Below are 23,008 nucleotides of genomic sequence, written 5' to 3'. Positions count from 1 at the left end.
CAAATAGCTCTGCGCTTCCCTCCATGTCCATTCAGTTTAACCAATGAATGACACCAACATGGGTGCATCCCCCCCCCCCCCCCCCCAGGCCCCCAAAAACATGTTTTGCAATCTCTTTCCTTCTGCAAACGTTCTTTTCTACCCATACCAGTAGATTGCGCAGCATAGCTGTGTGAGAAGAGTGGATGCTGGCTCTTCACTGCACTGATGGCATTTAGCCTCAGACGTTCTCTATGCACCTCTACTGTATGTTGCGTCGTGTCCTCCTGCCCTGTGGCTTGTCTGTGGCCGCCCTGCTTCCCCTCATACTGTACGCGCACTACGCTAGCATGGCTACGCTAGCATGGCGCTGCCACAATCCATTACGATTAGCTTCAGTGCTCCTGGTGGTGCTGTACTTCCTGGTTATGCGATGTGTTGTTATGCACAAGCCCCCCCCCCCCCGCTCTTTCTCCTTCATCTACTGAAGCATGAGGGTTTCCTCACTCTCTGTAAATAGGAAATTAGTTTCACCAAACACATGAAACAACAACTGTGCACGGCACTTGTCTTCAGCATATTTATTCAACATTCATTTTTCTTTTCACACAGTCAATCCGATAGCTCCCAACAGCAGAATGGGACCTTACATTCTAAGGGAAAAAAACAAAAACAAAACAACAACAACAACAAAACAAACACAAATGCAGGTATAACTACTGTAGGCAGTAAACTTTCACAGGGACAATGTCAGTCATCACTGAGGTACTCTTGTCTCTAATTAACTCCAATGACATGGGTGGCACTCTATCTGTTTCAGTTGTGAATATCCAGCTAAAGGGCTTAGTGAGACAACAGTGAGATTGTACAGCATGTAGCCCCGACAGCACGGCGCCCATTAGATCCGTCCCTCTGTCTGTGTTTTAGTGCCTGTCTAAGATGTATGTTCAATGGCTGTCTGTGCTCTTCTGCCTAATCTGAATGTACATTTCTCACACACGAAAAAACAAAGCATGACATACACACGAAAAAAAAAAAAAAAATGGAGAATGCAACTGTTACAATGTAAATATGTACCGATATATACAAAGAGGCTATTTTTTGCATGCTTTTGTACATTTAGACATAATCAAAGACAATAAAAGATATCACAACGACATGGGCCTCCATAGCCTTTTTCAGAACAAATTTGTCTTGTGTGGTTTTACTTTCGTTAGTACCAGTCACATGGACAGTACTCCCTGACCGTACACATTCCAAAAGAACTTGCATATGACCACATGTCATGAACAAACAACCCAATAGACATATCAGAATGAATGATCACATACAGTAGGCCTTACACCAGTCGTGTACTGTGAGGTCCTATAATCCCAACATGTCCTCTCCTCCTCCTACTAGACTAGAAGATGCAGAGTGAGTTAGCCACATATCGCACTAAAAAAACGTGTTTATTTGTAGGATTACAGAAACAGCCCAGTGAAGACACTATGAAGACAAGAAAAAGATGATGTTGGTGAAAGACTGTGTTATCCGTGTAGTACAAGGGACAGGACCTGATTCCCAGACAGTCTATGGGCAAAAAAGATTACACACCCAAATGTTGTGATACTACAAAAAAAAAAAAAACCCTCTGCTGAACATGGATGTGGAATCATTCTTGGGAGACTTTTATGTAGTACAGTGTCAAGTCCACAGGCTTGCAAATGCCCATTTGTAAGACCCTTCTGACCCAGTGCGAGCATATCTACTCCAGTGTGTGTTTTGTGTTCTTACAGTGCAGTCAGTTGTCACGGCAGCGAGGCTGAAGATTTAAGCGGCGGGGCAGTCAATCCTGTGGAGATAAAGGTCCAGAGTCACCAAGTAAGGCCTGAAGATGAGAACAAACATTATAGAGATGGGGTATGAGATACAGGAGTGTTTGTGGAAGTAAACAGTCACCTTCATCGTTATTGGAGCTGGGTCTTTTGAGCCTACGTTGGTCATAGATACGTCTCCCTCATTTGAGCCACTGCCGCTCGTCTTCACATTACAGAGAAATGAAACATCTCAAGTGTTAGCTGGAAGTGCTACGGCAAACAGTTCCTGTGTGTGTATGTAATGTTGGGACCACTCAAGTTAACAGAGTTCAGAGGAACAAACATTGAGGATTTATAGATGCCTACGCCTCTATGTAACTCCATGCCCGTGGTTCCCAAGAAGAGAGATTAAAAGACAGCGCATAGTTTCTGTCCCTCGTTGGCAAACAAAAGAGCCCAGCTGTCTTTCTGCTTTGCCTTCGGGAGGAGAGTCAGGCTGAGTGGGAGAGCTGCAGGTTAAGATCTGCCCTCACCTTAGTTTCGTCTAAACCCCGACCCGACCCCCTTCTTTCTTTCTTTCTCTCTCTCTCTCTCTCTCTCTCTCTCTCTTTCTCTCTCTCTCTCTCTGTCTACCTTTAGAAGAAGACAAGTTGTGTCAGCAGCACCCAGTTCGCTGCGTTGCCTAGGTAACTTCTGAGCAGGGATATGGACGGATGAATTCTGTTTCCGCAGGACTGGTGGTAAAAGACTCCTAAGAGCAGGCAGCTCACCGGCAGGAGTGACGAACTGCCTTTCACTCACACTAACTCAAGCGTAAGCTGCTTCTCTTTGATGAATGCAGTCTAAACAGCAAATCACCAAAAGGTTTTAGCCATATTAATAGCCGACATCTATTAATCAATTTTAACACATTAATGAATAAACGATTAAATAGTCATAACCTGTTCACCAGTAGTGATTGTGAAAGGTGTCTGCATTATGCAAAAGCCCTGCAGCCCCTGCTTTACTTCAACTGAGTATGTGCTGTGTGTGTCAACTCATTCTAACAGACCAGCTCATTGCGCTATTGTGTCTGTACTGCCACCTTGTGATCCTAAAGGATTGATGCAGTGCCCACACAGCATAGCTCTATTTTGCTGTTTTCAATGTCAATTTCATTTCCTTTCTAGAGCACCAAAAGAGTACACATGTTTCATGGCGCTTTATACAGTGTGTTAAGCATTCAGAGGGAGCCCATGAGTAACAGGGGTGAGGAAAAAACTCCCTAGAACTGGAGATACATACTAAGGAAGAAACCTCGGACAGATCCACGACCATCTGCTTATAGGGTCAATTACAGTACAGTAAGGTCATTTAGTGTCAAGCCTCACTGTTCTCTTGTCAGGAGTATAAGTAGAACCACATGTTACTATTTATTCACAATATATCATATCATATAATTATATCATATAAGATCGATAATGTCATTCGAAGCCATAGTAAGTAAGATCGAAGACATAGTAGTAATCCTTCTGTCAATGTTATTTAATGAAATTCAATCAAATAACTGACGGTAAAAGACTAAAAGTTTGACTAAGTCTGAGGGCTGTAAGCTTTGTCTGTGAAACTCTCATCATGTGAAACCTCAACAAAACAATAATATTTATAGAAATGTCCAAGAGCCCTCTGCTCTCACACTCTCTCAGCCTATCAGGATTATTTCCTGAGGCCTCATCCTGTAGACTACACTCACCATCTAAAATAGCACACACTTCAACAACACACATACAGTACACATAGAAAACAGCAGCAGACATATTAAGCAGGGTAAACAGCAAATCAGCAAAAAATAGCAGAAGATGTATTCAACCACAACACACACACACACACACACACACACACACACACACATAGGCACACTAAACTCCTCTCTGCCTCTGTGGTCAGGATGCCACTCTCATGCCTGTACTTACTTCATCATCCATGACTGTTGATTTGAATTTCATATTCTTGTAGAAATCTCTCTTGGGCAAAACATATAACAGCACAAGGTCACACACAACGGTTGCCTGCGGAGGACACAAAGAGGTTGTTGACCATTCAAGTTGTGAACGCATCTACTGTACAGTCATGGTGGAGAATCCTACAATACTAATACCATAGTATTTTTTTTATACATATCAAATTATTTTCATTTGATTTTCAGAGATTACATTGGATTCCCAGTATGTATCAGCTTAAACTGTAGTCTTACCACTCCAAAGATCCCTACTCCTGATCCAATTGCTGTAAGTGTTGGGATGATATCAAATTTTCTTGCCTGATAAGACACACAACGTTTATGAAAGTGAAGGTAATCTATGATCATTTGGAAATGGTATGTGTTTACTATACAGACAGTGGTGTAGTCTAATGTGCTGCAATGGGCATAGTGTGTGATATTGCTAAGGAAGCCTGCAGTGCTCAAGGTGACCAGAGGGAAAGGTTTGCCTTATTGGACAGGAGTGTTTTCTTCCATATCCAGCATTCAAATAACAAATTCAAAATGTCTCATTCTCCTCTCGTCTCAGTCTATCACAAATGTATGTTGATACATGTCCTTAGCTATTTCATACAGCAATCTTGGTGCTTTTTCAGTTGATATATACTACATGTAGACTATACTGTACCTGTGGATCACGTAGACTACACCACTGAATACAGATGAAACAGAATTCATTTTGTTTACCAGTCCACGAACGATGACATTGAAGCGGATGCCAAACACTTTCATGAGTGTTCTCATTTCCGTCGAGTTCTCCATGTAGTATTTAGCGTGCCTGCCATTACGAAATAAATTTACATCAATCAGAAAGCACTTCCTTTTACTTTTTACCATTTTCTACAGTTTACCTTAAATGGACCCATAACTAAAATGAAATCAAATCAGTTATAAACATTAATAAATAAAATACTAACTACAGAACCTAAGATTATTTTCAAGTTTATTGCCAGTGACATTAGCAATTTAAGCATGTGCATTGTGCTTCTTGACTAATAGGTGTAAAGAAAATAATATCATTTTAGGAAAATGACTTCAGCATTAGATATTTGGTCTTGTTAAAAGTAGATGGCAGTTGTGCTGGAAGTTTCCTAATGCGTTTGAAGCTATGTGTTGATTGGCTGTAACTTTGTCTAGCGTAACAGCTACATACGGCACCTTCAAATAATGTTTCATAAAACATCCTTATGCAAATGTATCAGTATTTTTAGATGCATCTTTGCATGAAAGTCATACCAAGGATATGCAAACAGTTGATCGTGGTTACAGTAGGTAAGATTGGGTTTGCAAACATTTGCAAATGTTTTCAAGGCTTCAAGGTGCTAAAGCCCTGCAGCCTTATCTCCCATTAGGCAAACAGTGTTTTAACTTTTGATTGTGGTTAGCGGTACGAATGGGGTTGCATACATTTGCATCCCACCCACCCACCCACCCACCCCCCCCCCCACACACACACACTGGTCAGTACCTGAAGTTGTAGCCCACAGATGCCCTGGCCTTGTCCGTCTCACGCGCGTTACCATAGAGACCATGAAAGTAGTACTTTGGCTTGCAGTGTTTAATGTTGTAATCCAGATTACACACCCAGTCGATGAGGATGCCAATCGCACCACCCTGCAAGATGTCAAATGTCAACAACTATTCATTGCCTCTGGCATAAACTGACTGACTGAGTCATCTAGTCACGCAATCATATACTGTACATCCTAGTGAGCTGTCCATAACACACTGCACCAATATGTAGGGTTGGGTATCATTTGAATTTGAACAATTCCGATTCCGATTTCGATTCCGGTTCCTAACGATTCTCAATTCCGATTCTTGTAAAAGGCAGGGTCAAAAAAGTTTGGATATTTTAAATGAGCTAGCTAACCAACGGTCCTTCTGAATGACATTTACTATACATTTCTCACAGGGCTGTTTTCAACTACAATATAAATATCAAATCTATGAACTGTCTTGTTGCCTCAGCTCGGTTATGCAAACACCTTCTTCGTTGGTGTTTAGCAGCTTCTTCTTCCGGTTCGCGGACTGGGAATCGATACTAGGAATTGAAATTTAAACTTTTGAACGATTCCGGGAGAATTGGAAAGCTAGTCCCGGTTCCCATCGATTCTCGATTCTCGATACCCAACCCTACCAATATGTGCATAGGACTGAACTAATATGTGCAAGACACAAGATCAGTGATCAGAGATTAGACAGTGTGGCAGGGACATTGTCTGAACATGTTGTGTGTCTGTAAATACAATACCTACCACTTTTGCTATTTGTTGGAAGTTGAAGCCAGAGAGTCTCACTATGTCTCCCAGCTTGAAGATGGGGCACAGAGGACTGTTTGTCTCATGGTAGAGGCATCTCTTGATGTAACTGCTGTCCACGCCTTCAACCAGATTGCTCCTGAAATCAGAGGTAGAGGAGATGAGGGATTATGCTAATCGTTTTTGACCACTAATACAAAAAACTACAACTGAAGCAGCATACAGAGTGAGGGAATGAGAGAAGGAGTAAGAGAATGAGAGAGTGTGTGTGTGTGTGTGTGTGTGTGTGTGTGTGTGTGTGTGTGTGTGTGTGTGTGTGTGTGTGTGTGTGTGTGTGTGTGTGTGTGTGTGTGTATGTGTGTTGAGAGGAGATGTACAAGTGGCCTTTAAAGCAACAGTAAGGTGTTTTGGTCAAACACAAGCAAGATAACTAGAGCCCTCCACATGTATTGGCACCACTGGTAAAGATGAGTAAAAAGAGGGAAACAAATAATTATTTTGACCGCCGCTAGCGTGGCGGTGATATAGAGGTTGTCCGCATTTTTGCCCCGTCATCTACTACTTCCTGAATTTTTGGTTAACAAATCCGACACTGAAACCGGACACTGAAACACCATGGCACATGAAACTTGGTGGGTGTCTCCTTTCTGCAAAACAGTCTCTGACTTTCTCCTCGCAGCGCAAGTCTTTTTATTCAGCAAAGCATGGCACATCAGTTATACAATCAGTGGTTACAACAGTTGTTTACCAGACACCTTTTTGCAGTTGGTTCCTCTTTGAACTTAAAATCTGCACACTGAACTTTTCTTGGTGTGAACTAGACAAGAACATTCTGTGTCTGCAGATTTAGGTGTCGGCGGTCAAGGGTCAATTTAGGTCTACAGCAACTTGCAAGCACACATACAACAATGATAATAATGTTTTCCTTCACAGTGGGCATGTAGTCTTTTATGGACTTTTGTGGAAATATTTTGTTTGGTCTTCATACTGTATGTATACACAGCTCTGGAAAAAATTAAGAGGCCACTGCACATTTTTCTGATGTCATCCTACGGTTGCTGAATGAGATTCGAATGAGTTGACAATCGTATTCAAATTTGCAGTGGTCTCTTATCAACTCATTCCAATGTCATTCAGCAGCCGTAGGATGATATCAGAAAAATGTGCATGCTGGGGCAACTTTTTCAGCAATGTTGCTGGGCAACCACACATAACCAGTTCCATTTATTCTGATTACAGTAGATGATCATGATGATTTGCCTTCTGATGACTGAAGCTCTCCAGAAAAGAAATTGCGGCCCAATATCAATGGGAACAAGCCTGAACCACAATAATGCGGAACATTGTCCTGCACCTTTGGGTCACCAAGTAAGTAAAAAAGAAAAAAAAACATACAAATAACAACAATACTATAGTAACATTTAACAGTAAACAATTTAAAAAGACCACATTAAGGAGAATAGCATTCAATCAGCAGCCTTATGAAAATAAACATATACTATAATCAGAGATAGTTGAAAAAGGGTTCTTAAGGATCTTTGCTATTATATACAAACCATACTGGATAAGAAATGCTTAAAGGTGCTCTGAGCGATATCACACGTTTCTTTAAGGCTAAAACATTTTTCTCACTTACAGCATACATCACCCCACAATACTCCAGCTGTCTGTGCCTTGAACACACTGTAAAAAAACACGATCTCTGTGGACATCCCAGGCTTAAAAAATGGCAACAAAACCTAGGCCAACCCGGGCCTTAAAAACATAACAAACTGTTCCAGCAAATCACAGATAAGATACACATTTAGGAGAGTTTCAATTGCATGGGAGGGAGGGGGAGGAAGTAGCGTGCTAGCTCTCTGTTTGTTTTGAACGTTAACAGAAGTAAGAGAACAACAACTATCGTCCAATCTCCAACCTCCCCTTCATTAGCAAAATCCTGGAAAGAGCAGTGGCTGCCCAGCTTCAACATCACATGTCCCACCATGAGCTCTTTGAACCTCTTCAATCTGGTTTCAGAACCCATCATAGCACTGAGACCGCCCTCATTAAAATCACAAATGACCTCCTGCTTGCTGCCGACAATGGCCTCATCACCATCCTCATCCTCCTTGACCTTTCTGCAGCTTTTGATACAGTTTCCCACACCATCCTCCTCCGTCGCCTCTCTGAACTCATCGGCCTTAGTGGCACAGCACTGTCCTGGTTCCGGTCCTACCTCACAGGCCGGAAACAATTCATCACATTAAATGGCTCCAACTCTGTTCCAGCACCCGTCAACCATGGCGTGCCTCAGGGCTCTGTGCTTGGTCCTCTGTTGTTCACCATTTACATGCTACCCCTGGGTCATATTATCCGTAAACATGGACTCAACTTCCACTGCTACGCCGATGACACTCAGCTTTATATCAGCACCAACCCCTCCTCCCATCTCCCACCCACACAACTTGTCAACTGCCTGCAGGAACTCAAATCATGGATGACCACAAACCTACTCAAACTCAACAGTAACAAGACAGAGCTCATGGTGGTGGCCCCTGCACCACTGCTCAAGAAAATTGGAGACCTGGCCCTGGTCGTGGATGGCTGCTCCATTTCCCCATCATCTGAGGTGCGCAACCTGGGTGTTATCCTTGACTCCACTCTCTCCTTCCGGTCTCACATTAACAACGTCACCAAGTCTGCCTTCTACCACCTCAGAAGCATCTCACGACTTCGGTCCTCACTCACACCCTCAGTAACCGAGACACTCATCCATGCCTTCATAACCTCCCGCCTGGACTACTGCAATGGTGTTCTGTCTGGACTGCCCACCAAGGCCCTTAGCAGACTCCAGTATGTTCAGAACTCAGCTGCCAGGGTTTTAACCCACACAAAGCCTTGGCAGCATATCACTCCCGTTCTCCAACAGCTTCATTGGTTGCCAGTTAAGTCACGCATCGCCTACAAGATCCTCCTGCTCACCTACAAATCTCTCCATGGACTCTCACCTCAATACCTCACTGATCTCCTCCACCCCTACACTCAGTCACGCTCCCTGCGGTCCTCTGACAAGGACCTGCTGGCCATTCCCCGCACCAGGTTGCGGACTTTTGGGGACAGGGCTTTTTCTGTCAATGCTCCCACACTCTGGAATACCCTACCACTCCATGTCCGCTCTGCCCCGTCCCTGTCCATGTTCAAAAAGCACCTCAAAACATTTCTCTTCACAAAGTCCTTTGACCCCTAACACCCCCCCCCCCTCTCTCATTTGTTAAGCGACCTTGGGTATTATGAAAGGCGCTATATAAATCCAAGATATTATTATTATTATTATTATTAGAAGTGACCGTTACCCAGCATCGCTTAGAGTGCCTTTAATAAACTAAGTGCATGTTGCATGTTAACAGACTATTTGAAAAGCATGTCAGGAAAAAACACTGTTAATGGCTGTTAATGGAGTTGCTCAGTGCTATTGGGACTTTGCTTAGAATCTTGTTCTATTGTCAGATGAAAATAAATTTGCGCTCTAAAACACCCATTATATATCACATAACATTATATACCAGAATCCAAAACAGTATTTCTAAATGCATCTTTGCATGAGAGTCATTCCATGTAGGCCTAAATTAAGCAAACGCTGACTGTTGATTGTGGCTAGAGGTAAGATTGGTTTTGCATACATCTGCAAATGTTTTCAAGGCTTTAAGGTGTTCAAAGGTTCTGAAGTCATTAGGACTTGATCAAAGTTAAGTGTTCTGGTTCGTGTCCTCAGTCAGTCCAGTGGATTTATAAGGTCAGGATGTCGTCCTTGACCGTCCCTACTGCCCCACGGCCATATTCTAGCCATCTGCTCTCAGAGCTAGGCTACTCCACCGCACAAACATGTTTATCCGTCAACACACTGACCGTAAATGGCAGTGGGACACAGGGGGATTTCATATACTTAATTTAATCTGTTCCTGCAGTTTGATTTAGTCATGTTTGATTTAGCATCCGTTTTATGCTCCCTGTGGTGTCTCTGAAGATAAGTCCACAGCAAACGCTTTGATCATGCTAGCCTTGAAAAACTGGACTCCCAACATGAATGGCCTCGTTCCAGGTCGGTGTGTGCAATAAAAATGCATAACTGGTGCAGAGGCACATCTATGTATTTGATTAAGTTCCTGCATGGAAGCTTAACTGCTGTGAGTGTTGTGTTTTTTACCTGGCAAAAGGTATTGAGGTATCTATTCTGTGGCGCCTCTTTGATCTTTACAGGCGAGTGTCCAAGACTATGAACTAATAACTCTATATGAATTGTAACTTTTGCACACACACACACACACACACACACACACACACACACACACACACACACACACACACACACACACACACACACACACACACACACACACACACACACACACACACACACCAAAGTCACCAACCCGACAACTTTGAACTGAAAGGTAACAGAGTTTTAAATGAAAAGGATGCACAGTAGCTCCTGGGTCTATTCTTTGCTGTTCTCTTTGATCTTACAGGTATAGATTCAACAGACATGTCTTCTAAGCCTATACTCCTATATTAATTGTAACATTTGTACACACACACACACACACACACACACACACACACTGGTCACCTAATTGACCACCTTGATCTGAGGAGCATTTATACTGTAGTTCTTCGATCTATTCATTGGCTCTTCTTGTATTTTGAGAAAATGTGTGTTCAACAGAAATCTATACCTTTACATGTGTACAGTACACACACACACAAACATACATATACATACAGTGCCTATAGAAAGTCATCATACCCTTTTGAAATAGTTACTTTTTTTTTGTCTTACAGCCTGAAATCAAAACCCATTTTAAAAACAATCTTTTCCAGTTTTATTTACAAATGTAGCTGTACAACATCAAAATAATTTTTAAAAAGTCAACCGTTCTGAAAATTAATAAAAAAATAAAAACTAGAATAACAGGGTTGGAAAAGTAATCATACCCCTGACTTAATACTTTGTAGAGCTTCCTTTTACTTTCATTACAGCCATCAATCTGTTTGGATATGTCTATTATAGCGTTGCACACCTAGATTGGGGAATATTTGCCCAATCTTCCGTGCAGAATTGTTCAAATCCAGTCAAATTCTGTAAGGAACGGCGATGGACTGCTCTCTCCAAGTCAATCCACAGATTTTCTATAGGATTTAAGTCAGGGCTCTGACTTTGCCACTCAAGGATATTCACCATCCTATACTTCAGCCACTGCTTTGTTCTTTTGGCAGTATATTTAGGATCATTGTCGTGTTGGAAGGCGAATGACCTGCCCATCTTCAGCTGTCTAGCAGAGGGACACAGGTTTTCCTCAAGAATTTGGGGTGTACTTGGCAGCATCCATTTTCCCTCCTATCCTGACCAATTGCCCAGTCCCTGCTGAAGAGAAACATCCCCACAACATAATGTTGCCCCAACCATGCTTCACACTAGGTATGGTGTGTTTCGGGTGGTGTTCTGTGTTTGGTTTTCACCAAACATTGCGCTTGGAGTTCAGTGCAAAAACACATCTGGAATATTCTGCTACCATGTGGAAAAAGCTTTTATGGTCAGAAGAGACTAAGATTGAACTTTTTGGAGACTAAGATTGAACTTTTTGGACTGAGCTCCAGGCGCTTACCAAACACAGTTTACACACCCAAACACACCCAAAACACACCATACCTAGTGTGAAGCATGGTGGGGGCAACATTATGTTGTGGGGATGTTTCCCTTCAGTGGGGACTGGGCAATTGGTCAGGATAGGAGGGAAAATGGATGCTGCCAAGTACACCCAAATGATTGAGGAAAACCTGCAGCCCCCATGCTAGACAGCTGAATATGGGCAGGTCATTCGCCTTCCAACACGGCAATGGTCCTAAACATACTGCCAAAAGAACAAAGTAGTGGCTTAAGGATAGGATGGTGACTAGCCTTGAGTGGCAAAGTTAGAGCCCTGACTTAAATCCTATAGAAAATCTGTGGATTGACTTGAAGAGAGCAGTCCATCGCCATTCCCTACAGAATTTGACTGAATTTTAATGATTTTGCACGGAAGATTGGGCAAATATTCCCCAATCTAGGTGTGGAAAGCTATAATAGACATATCCAAACAGATTGAGGGCTGTAATGAAAGCAAAAGGAAGCTATACAAAGTATTAAGTCAGGGGTATGATGACTTTTCCAACCCTGTTATTCTAGTTTTCAGTTTTTTATTAATTTTCAGAACTGTTGACTTTCTTTTCATTATTTTGATGTTGTACAGCTAAATTTGTGAATAAAACTGAAAAAGATTGTTTTTAAAATTGGTTTTGATTTCAGGCTGTAAGACAAAAAAAGTAACTATTTCAAAAGGGTATGATGACTTTCTATAGGCACTGTATATTTACACACACACACACACACACACACACACACACACCAGGGTCACTCACCTGACCACGCCGAACTGAGGAAAGGTAACAGAGTTTTTGATGAAGAGGGTGTAGTTCTCAGCAGACATCAGCAGTGGGGGACTAGATGGAGAACAGAGAGAGAAGAGAGGGGCTCACAGCAGATAAGACATGATCTCCACGAAGTCTGACAGACACCGTGAGCATAAGTGTTACACTTTCCATGCTGCACCAGCAATGAGACACAAACCCTGCCATAAGCTCAAACTAATGTGGAAACACTGTTAACTGTTTATAGTTGAAATGGGTGTGTTCATCATCGTGGAACAGGTTAGCGGTGATCTAATGGCTATTATGATAAACAGCCATTGCTCTGCTGCTTGTAGTTTGACAGCACTGCATTTATCTCTCATATGGCTATCTTGCGTGCATCTGTAGCCTCTGGTTCCAGGATTAAGTAAAGATGATGATGTATTGGCTCATTTGTGAACTGCCCTTGACTAAACATGTGTGTGGACGTGAATAAATTGTAGTGAGTGTGTGAGTGTGCGTACTCTGGAATGGTCCGGTCATCTTCCACAGGGCACCAGGCGCGCACCTCGCAGGTCTTATTGTTGACACACTTCCCCGTCATATACCCTGGGAGAGCGGGAGGACAGAGAGAGAGAGAGAGAGGGAGAGAGAGAGCGGGAGGGCAGAGAGAGAGAGAGAGAGAGCGGGAGGGCAGAGAGAGAGAGAGAGAGATAGAGGGAGGGCAGAGAGAGAGAGAGAGAGAGATAGCGGGCAACAGGGAACCATCAGTGAGGGAAATGAGGGCAACTGAGACAACATCTCTCACCGTGGACCCTAATTTTGGCAGCAGTAACCTCCAGACTAGCGATACTGTACATAAGATCTGTTCCTGGATCAGCTGCTCTCTCTGGCATGGTCTGCACTTCGGTCTCGGTTTTGGGAAGAGTTGTGGATAAATGAACTCCTCAGCCACGCTCAGCATTGAGCCACGATGTTTGAGAGGTTGTTTTTTTATTTTTATTTTTTATCCCAAACTCTCTGAGCTCTGAGCAAGTAATACACGAAGAGCAACTTGCTAACTTTTAGAAAAAAACATATCTGAGATTAGAAGAGCAGACTGAGCCTTTAAGAGCAAATCAGGCTGTATGCAATCTCCGCCAGATAGGAGCTGACTGAGAATCTCTTCTTAGGCCAGATCAGGGCCAAATTATATTTAGTGCTAGATTCTGCCTTGGGTCGACTAAACTCTCTCTCACACACAAACACACACACACACGCACTGTTTTGTGTGTGAATGGCCGTGGGAGCGCGTGGCACGTTTATTTGGATTGCAACCACCATTATCAGTCAAGTTACTGCCCCCTCAAATTAGAGTCCTTGGTCTGAACAAGAGGACATGCAGCTCTAGTGAATGGCCTAAAAAGGCAAAGAATCAGCAGAGGGGTGAGAAGCATTAAAGAGCACAGACGAACCAAATATCTGGTTGTTTTTTTTCATATTGCACCAAATTCCTGGAATCATTCATGGCATGCTGCAAAGTTCAAGAGTGTTAAAACCGTAAACAACTACAAATACTGAAACCCATACTGGAAAAAAAACTACGTGATCAAAACTAAACACTAGCTTTTTAAAAAAAAAAATAGTCATTGTTTTTATCTTTCTGATATTATGAACGCTTCGCAGCTGTCTGCATTCCACACAAGATGAAAAAAAAAACATGTAGTGAGATATTTTCTGTGTTCCTCAGAGAGTTATTGAGTATACATGTTTGTAAGAGTGTCTGACATAATATCCAGTGACTTCCTGTCAACACTGCTTACAAATCATACCACAGCCTCTGACACATACTTCCATTCCTTTTGTGGAATATCTGGTAGAGTAAGGTGCCAAGAACACCAAAGATGAAATAATGTGCAATATAGCCTGGCATCCTGATATAATTTGAGGCCACACAAGAAACAGGGGTATCACAATACATACTAATAAGGACAATACTGCGAGGAGTGTGCAAGCAAGATGGAGTCTGTGGGAAAAGTTCCCTCTATTAATTGTATACACTGTAAAACATTGCTTGCTATGCATGAATGCGTGTCAGTTTCTAATGGTCTTCATTTATGGTTGCTCAAAGCATTATGTTTCTTATCTTACTGTACATACATTGTGTGAAACATAGCCCTGTCGTATGCAGTGTCTGGTTGTTATTAACTGGAGAGGTTGTTGATTTTATCAAGGCTTTCTCTTCTTTCTCACAACATGAAAAACGCCTGAATTGTTGGGAGTGTTTATCAGCGCAACGCCATGTTTAGTTAAGGCTGCACTGTTAGCGTGCTGTAGCTCTTGCTGAGGCCGTCCTTATGCGCCCGCTTAAACAGGATCTGGAGATCTAAGTCAATTTACTTTTAAGGAGAACCTAACCACAAGGTTGAGACACAACCTACATGTATAAGAAAAGATTCAGAAGAAAAACAGAGGGCCATCATACCAGCAGGATGTTTGATTTATAATGTAGGCTAGAGTAGAGTGGAGTCCCACATGTGTTTGGTAAACACCATGGCCAAATATTTGGGGAGACCAGCCTTTAGGCTATTTCAATTATTCTTAACTGACTCAGTAGCTGTCTTGAACTCTGTGACCTGAGATTTGCATAACGTAAGTGTGTCTGGGTGGATTTCATATCCTGTCGCAAGTAGCCTAGTTATAAAAAGTATCAAAGTCCATTTCCTTTGTTGACGTACACTGTTGTATGATCCAAATTGGTTATTGCCATAACAATAGTATATGAGCTGTAATGACATTCGCAATTCTGAGAGTGGTTGTGTCAGCTATCGGTCTGCTAAAACAGACATGGCATAATAATGTTTATGTCAATGTCATTGACAATTAAGGGATCGGTCTTATAAGGCAGGTTTTAATTACACTGTCACTAGAAAATCCTTTAAAGGTCTCCCAGTTTTCTCAGTTAACACTTACTTGTGTTACACATACTTGCAGTTTGTATCTTAAACACGAAGAACTTTCATACTACATCAAATACTACTAACAAAACAAAGTATTCATTGTAAAGTGTCTTGTCAGATAGTCACTTGCATGCAGTCAGTGGCACGTGCGACTTTTGAGATTATGCACACTGTAGGCCTAATCTTGTTCCTGTCAGTGTTCAAATGGATCCCATGATGGACCTTCTTCCCATTACAGCATGAAGCGTTAGCGGCAAAGTTCAAGGCAGTGGTAGTGATGCGAAGCCATGCGAGGTACCTACAGCATGTTAGAGGGAGGAATACGTTTGAAAGTGTCTGCGTGTTACATAAGTGAAGAGGCTTGAGTGTTCACACACGGCAGGAAAGTGCATGGAGGCTGTGTGTGTGTGGGGGGTCACGCTGTGAGTATCTTGGTATGACTGTGGGGTTGTACCATTTCCCGTACGTTTGTATCGTCCCCCTTCACAGTCTTTGTCCGTGGTGCAGGAATTCTTGCCATCGTTAAGCTGAAAGACAAAATCGTGTCATGTTTGGGTCATGCCTATGTTGGATTTTGTTATAGATAATGGTGTAGGATTCAGACCAATTATTTCACATCCTGAAAATATGCATATTTCCTCTTTTCAACCATATCCAAAATTAAACTCTGCATGACAGTAACAGCTTGAATAACGCAGAAAGTTATGAAATGTGAGAATGAAATAAATATCCCTTCTCACTGCATAAACAAAACTGCAAATCATATTCTAGAATCTACACAACAGTTTTAAACACAGGAATAAATGCCTTAAAGGAGGAGGAAACTCAGTTGTCCGTGACGCTCATTTATTTTATCTCCCTCCAGAAAAGAGGTGTTGGATGGGGGGCAGATCACTGAAACTGGGTACAGGTGCAAGACAGACTATTTGGATCTCGCCCAGCAGCTCAAAGTATGGTGATAGCCAGACTAAGACAAAGAGAGACAAAGATAAACACAGGAAAAGAAAGGTCTCCTCACGGTTTATTTTCTGCTCTCACATTTGCACACCTGTTGTCCCCATTGTCTGATGAACACCTTTTGAGTTTTCTTATATATCACAACTTTCTCTCTCTCTCTCCCTCTCTGTCTCTCTCTCTCTCTCTCTCTCTCTCTCTCTCTCTAGAAACCCTTACACTTACAGTGTAACACAAGGGATAAAAGGGTCCAAATGCCCTTTGAGAAAGGGGGGCTAACCAGCTGAGGAAGACTGAAGACATAGTGAGTGAAAGTGTTTACATACCTCCGGGCACTTGTCCTGCTTCTGCCTCTCGGTGATTATGTAATTAGTCATCACCACGAACGACGCGTCCCCCTTTGGACAAAGGACATACGAGTAAGGTCAGAATCTTCCACACAAGTAGGGTTGATGTGATTATAATTTTTCAACCGGCTTGCTTTTGTTTTAAAATCTCTCTTGACAGCCGTGCACATTGTGTTCTTTGTTCGTTGTTTAAGAGTTCGGCTAATGGCTGTATACACTTTAGCGTGCAGCTCATGGATCTCTCAGAGAGAGTCTATGGCCAGGGGTCACGTCTGGCATCTGGTGTAGCATCAGACAGGGCCTCACCTCCCTCACTGTATTTGGAGATGAGAAGCTGCACGTCTCAAATCATTTCTCTTTGCATGCTAACGGCAAACCACCCTTTGTCAATATGCACTCTCCTATTTTGTATTGTAATGATGACAGTGTGTGCAATAGGCCTACGTCTGCTTACTTAGATAACGTCTTACTCATAGGTCTTACTTGCTTGATTTCTCGTAAATAAACTCATGCTACTGTAGATTGGCTAACATACTGAACACGGGTTAGGCTACTGCATGTCATGCGTAACGTCGTACACTCGTCAAGGCCTACTGTAGGCTACAGTAGGCTACAATTGTCCTCAAATTTGGACACGGAAGTGCACGGAAATTGTGAAAGATCCCCTGTTGCCATACTATCGTTGACACAGTATCACTGCACAGTGTTGTGAAAACATCAGTGTTAAATTCCAGGAACAGGTGACCTTCAAACACAAGTGTCAGCTTATAGTGTGTTTGTTAATCTAAATAACAGTTTATTTAGATATCCCCCTTGTAGTCTCTCTATAGGAGTCTATCCTCTGATGGGTCACACCACCTGCTCAGTGTTCTGCCAAGAGAATGGGATGGTTATTTTTATTTCAGCTCTACTCATCACTGAATGATTTCACATTAAGAATGGGAAAATAGTACACCGAGAAAGCACTGTATTGGAGTAAAAAAAGAATGGTTATTATGTCTCATTTTGAGATCAGTCCAATGCTTGGTGAGAGACCAAAACACACACCTGTTCGGGGAAGACGTAGTCGGCCACGTCCCACACCCGTTCCTCCTCATCCTCGGATGTGTGGCCCACTCCCTTCATCTTGGTTAGCACAGATCCGATAGCTGAGTCTTCAATCTGGTAGCCTTTCTCATAGATGAACACCCATCTTTGAAAGATCAACAACAACAACAACAACAACCCTTCCAGTTGTGAGATAAAGAAAACAAGATGTGTGGTCAGTTTTGCTACTAGAGTCTCTTGCATTTCCTGTTTTAGTTTGAAGTGCTTGTTTACATGATGCGTTCATTTCTTGAACAAGGATTTTGCCAGCCTGTGGACAGGAAGAAAAATACATATTTGCGTAGCAAGGATTATATTTCCTCTGAACTATTTATTAGCAATGCACTGGGCAGCATATTTGCTTTCAGTGATGTTGTCATTCCATCAACTGCCATCTGCTATACAGTCTTATTGGATGGCTGTAAACTAGTTCTACGCCACATTAAGCTGACATGTGATGCTTTAGATGAGATCTGGATTGTGACTTTGTAATTTATGACACTCCAACAACTGCATCTAAAGATGTGGTGAAATTGATATTCATGTATAGTAGGCTATTCAGCCATTTGTACTGTATAACAATGCTGGACTATACACATTGCTGTATCATGTCACTCAGACGCATTATTTCACATTTACTTGTTAATCAAAAATGTCTAGAAGAGATTTCTCTCTTAAGCGATAAATGCACACTAAAATACATTAAAGTAGTGGTGGGAGAAACATTTATGTTGTTCAGTATCGCAATATTTTGTGTGCACAATTATATCGATTCTAGTATAAAAGTATCGCGATACTTAATGAAAAAAGTGAATAGTAAGGACCTCGACATGCACTATGCCACGACAGAGTGAGTTGAATAGTATTATTTTCCATATTTTTTGTAATGCCTTTGAATAATATGGGAGACGTGAATAGCAATACATATCGCAGAATCGAATTGCAATACTTGTTGTATCGCAATAAGAATCGCAATAATATCGTACTGTGGCCCAAATATCGCAATAGTATCGAATCGTCACTTTTTTGCCAACTCCCACCCCTACAGTGAAGTGATAAGACAGTGCCATAAAGGAGAGCTTGTACACATCCTGTGTTTGTAGGCCTATTTGTTCACATAAAAGTCCACTCCATATAGTACTCATTGCTTTGTAAGACATACAGTAGCTTCCTCATCACCAATGGTTTACTGATTGATGGTATACTGTAACCTGAAAGGTTACTGAAAGATGGTGTATGGACAACTATCATTGCAAGAGTTATAAGAACAAGCTACATGAGAACTCAGAGTGTATTGCAACGGTAATATAGATACACATCTACGCAGTTTATCTGACATCTGTAACTGAACATGATAAACCTTAACCCCTGGTCTGAAGCTAAACAGCCACACACGTTTGTTAGGGTGAACTGAGTGTGGGTCAGTATTCTTTCTTTTCCCTTTCTTCTTGGTGCAAGAACCAACTTGCAAGTTATTCAGGCAGAGTTGCGGAACTTCAGGATGGAACTTTGGCTAGAGTTTTGCCAGATGTTGAGTTTTGCCAGGTGTTGAGTCATGCAATTTCATGTAAGATAATGAACTGGACCTGTTTACCTGTTTATGTATCCCATTACCTATTCTGCTTTTTGGAGTGTGGACTAATTTCATCCCACTTCATTACATTCATAATAAATAACAACAAAGCAATGAAAGGCAGGCTAGAGGCCTTCACGACTGCATTGGGGTGTTCTTAGGAAAATTCTGCGCCAAAAAAATAGCTTTCATTTGCTTTGTATTTGCTTTCCTGTTGGTTTGATAAAATGTCACTTACAGTAAGATGATTATACAATATACAACTATTGCTGGACAACCACATAATCAGTTCCCATCGTATACGATCATAACACAATTTGCCTACTGATGTTTGCTGTTCTTCAGAAAAAAAAAGTTTACATCCTACAGAAATCCTACCCTGCCCATTTTTTTGAAGTTATCACTGGTCACAAAGCCAAATGCATCACTACCAAGACTGGGCTAAAGTGATATAAAGTGCAGTCACCAATAGATTATTTTACATCATCAGTTTTGCATAAGATGAAACACAGAAGACGTCAGTATTTTTTTCTCTGTCTCAGCACCGCCTTGGTGAGTTTTGGATTATCTCTCTCTGATGTCGGGTGTGTGTGTGTGTGTGTGTGTGTGTGTGGGGGGGGGGGGGGGGGGGGGGGTGGTGGTATGAGTGGCCAATTTATTCTGTTCCATGACAATCCCCCTGAGGTGACCTAATATTCTATTAAAGTTCCCCTCGTCTGATTTTTATGGGGTTCAAAAGAGCAATTTCTGATCTCGGCTGTCGCCCTTACAGTTCTTAGATTGCTCTGGACAAGCTTTAATCGAATCTAGTTTGATGTCCATCACCATGCGACAGGATGTGCGCTGATAAGTGGGTGCATGAGTTGTGGGGGTGGCTGAAGCGCAAGAAATACAGACTTCAAAAGAGATTTCTTGTTGATAATGATATGCCAGTGACATTTGGACAAAACTGGAAGAAGTTCTGAGTGAAACTGTTTGAATACGGAAAAGTTCAAGACAGACACAAGAAGAGCTGATGATAAAATATTAGATAAATATCAGATATTGCCTCTGCCCTCTTATCTAACGCACTGAGACTCTTCAAATGAAAAATATTTAAGCTCCTTTCAAAGATGTAAGCCTGAGCCATTGACTTGATTAAAGGAAATAGAAAAGGATGTGCTTACTAACCAATAACATTTCAGTCACTCTATGACTATGTAAAAATCTGTTTTTCAGCATTTACAAAACAGTGGTAGAGGAGGCGTGTTATGCCCTGTCATCTCAACACTGAAACCTGGCAACCATGTGCATAAACAAGGTAGGCTATAGGTAAATACAAATAAAATTGAAATAATACATGAAACGTTCTTTTATTTGGTTAATACATTAAACACATGCTTTCAGTGTGTGTGTGTGTGTGGCGGGGGGGGGGGCACATAATTACATATTAACAATTACAATAACATGTCACTAATGAATGAATCATGTAATTAATTAGTCATTAGAGTTTATTATTGGTTATGGTTATGGTTATGCTATTTGGCAGACTATTATGCTATTTGCTATTTTGGTCATTATTATTTATTGCTATTAAGAGAGGAGAAAGTTACACTGTGACTGTGTTATGAAAACAAGCTTATCCAATTTCTTATCTCTAAAACATGTTTTGAATCAAATTGTCTCCCTTGTTGTTCTGACTCTATAGTTGGTTACTCATGATTGGACTCGTCGTATTTTTGTGTATTATAGCCGTGTTCTAAAAGCACAAATGAAAATATACAAATCCCTGATGTGTGAGCACATCTCAGACCCTGAGACACAAATAATTTCCCTAGTTGTTAACGCTACATTTACAGTACTTAAATGTGAAATGTTAAACACAGAAATTCATGAAACCTTTGGTAAAAATTATGTTTGGTATGATTAGGCTATACCATGCTTGATACCCCTAACAGAGACGGTTTATAGACAATCTAGACCATCTTTGCCCCTAAGTTGCAGGTGAGAAGAGAGTTCTCCCATCTCCTAGCCTTGCCTATTGTCTGTTGCCCCCTGTGATGACATAACATTGCAACACTTGGCAGTTCCCTCCACTTCTCCTGAACACCCTCACCTATTCCCAGCACCGCCTTCCTTCCTGCATGCCTGCCATGCATTCCATACCATGCCGTGCCCCCCATCCTTTATGCTCCCTCCAAACACACTTCTTCTATCTGACAACCAGACGCTTCCTCTTCACACGAATAGCCCATCCATAAAGTAAGATGGGCTCTCACACGTCTTAACCAGTGCTATAGAGTCCACTGGGTTTTGAACAGAGATGAGATGAAACAAATCCTTAAGTTAAAGTCTCTCTTAGCTGTCAGGAATGTGTCAGTGGCTGACAAGCAGGCACTCGCACTCTTTAGTTACTCATTAAAAGCATGACTGTGTGGCTGTAACTGTCCAGAGATCTTTGAATTTGGTCCTCTGTCTGCATTTTCACCCCAAAATTTGAACAATACTATGATTTGAATCTTAACGCAGGGGGAGGAATTACAGATCCAGACATTAGTGGATGAACATTGCAAGTTTGAACAGATGTGTTTCTTCCCACACATACAGAAACTGAAATATTTGAAGGTTGTGCAAATATTTCCGCTTTGCCTCATACATTCCCAATTTGGACATTCCAGAGAGAGAAAAAAGGCAGTCTTACCCAATGATGTACGCCAGGACCCCGAGCTGGATGAGACGGCACACTATCCCCACCCTCTTGCTCCGCACCAGTACCTGCCGCGGAGTCTCATACTCATAAAAGAAGTCCTGAAGGCCACTGACGATGGCGTCCCTCATCTTTAAACGCTAGGAAGGAGTTGGGATAATCCTCTCTGAGTAGCTCCGGGAGCCTGGGTCACACTTATGCATGTAGACACACTGGCACAGCACACATTCATACACTCACACACTCACACACACAAGCACACCCGAAAACTTTTTCAGACAGCTTAATTCTTCAGGTGACTCTCTCTCTCTCTACAGTTCCCGACTTGCAGACCCAGCCTTCAGTGACTCACAGCTCAGATGTTACTGAGCAGCACTGATGTACTTCCCTCTCTCTCTCTCTCTCTCTCTCTCTCTCTCTCCCCCCTCTCTGTCTCTCTCTCCCTCCCTCTCTCCTTCCCTCCCTCCCCTATCTTGTGTACTATCTGCTTGTCATCTCTTGCTCTGTCTTTACATGCACACTCTTGTTCTCCTGCATCCAGCACCACCCACCTATGAAATACTCAAAAGAAGGCAAGGCAACAGGATGTGATAAGTTTCCTGACCAGCATAACCACTTGATATTTTCTGCCCGCGTCTGTGTGTCTTAAAATATGATAACTGTAGATCTACAGTATGTTATTATTTATAACTATACGTAAGAGCACCCTGACAATAGGAATAAAGAAATGCAAAAATACCATTTGTAGGCACATCTTTAAGGCATGTTAATTCTCAAATTGTTTCATTTTAAAACACATTGTAGTAACATCATTTACACACACTTGGACATTGTGTAACATATTACACAATGTCCAAGTGTGTGTAAATGATGTTACTAAAATGTGTTTTAAAATGAAACAATTTGAGAATTAACATGCCTTAAAGATGTGCCGACAA

General features: G+C 41.9%; 1 protein-coding gene across 5 annotated transcripts; it reads right to left on the bottom strand.

The window, feature by feature from the left end:
* Positions 1-544: 544 nt before the first annotated feature.
* LOC134080041 (P2X purinoceptor 1-like) lies at positions 545-22,477 on the bottom strand. Of its 5 annotated transcripts, XR_009939158.1 has the most exons (14): positions 22,065-22,477; positions 17,773-17,917; positions 16,705-16,776; positions 15,879-15,951; positions 13,010-13,094; positions 12,498-12,578; positions 6,057-6,198; positions 5,267-5,412; positions 4,486-4,576; positions 4,012-4,077; positions 3,731-3,826; positions 1,921-2,001; positions 1,756-1,813; positions 545-1,381 (listed from the first exon to the last, which is right to left on the bottom strand). XR_009939158.1 is itself a non-coding variant. In XM_062536252.1 (13 exons), exons 1-13 carry the CDS (start codon positions 22,199-22,201, stop codon positions 1,808-1,810), a joined length of 1,221 nt encoding a protein of 406 aa, XP_062392236.1. In that variant the 5' UTR covers positions 22,202-22,477; the 3' UTR covers positions 545-1,807. The 5 variants fall into 5 exon arrangements, 3 of the variants coding, with proteins under 3 accessions (XP_062392236.1, XP_062392237.1, XP_062392238.1); XR_009939159.1 differs by lacking the exon at positions 1,921-2,001 and having other exon boundaries at positions 1,756-1,849; XM_062536252.1 differs by having other exon boundaries at positions 545-1,813.
* Positions 22,478-23,008: the final 531 nt, after the last annotated feature.

The sequence above is a fragment of the Sardina pilchardus genome, chromosome 5 (genome assembly GCF_963854185.1).
Source record: "Sardina pilchardus chromosome 5, fSarPil1.1, whole genome shotgun sequence".
NCBI classification, from domain to species: Eukaryota; Metazoa; Chordata; class Actinopteri; order Clupeiformes; family Clupeidae; genus Sardina; species Sardina pilchardus.
This window is presented reverse-complemented; position numbering and strand designations above follow the sequence as displayed.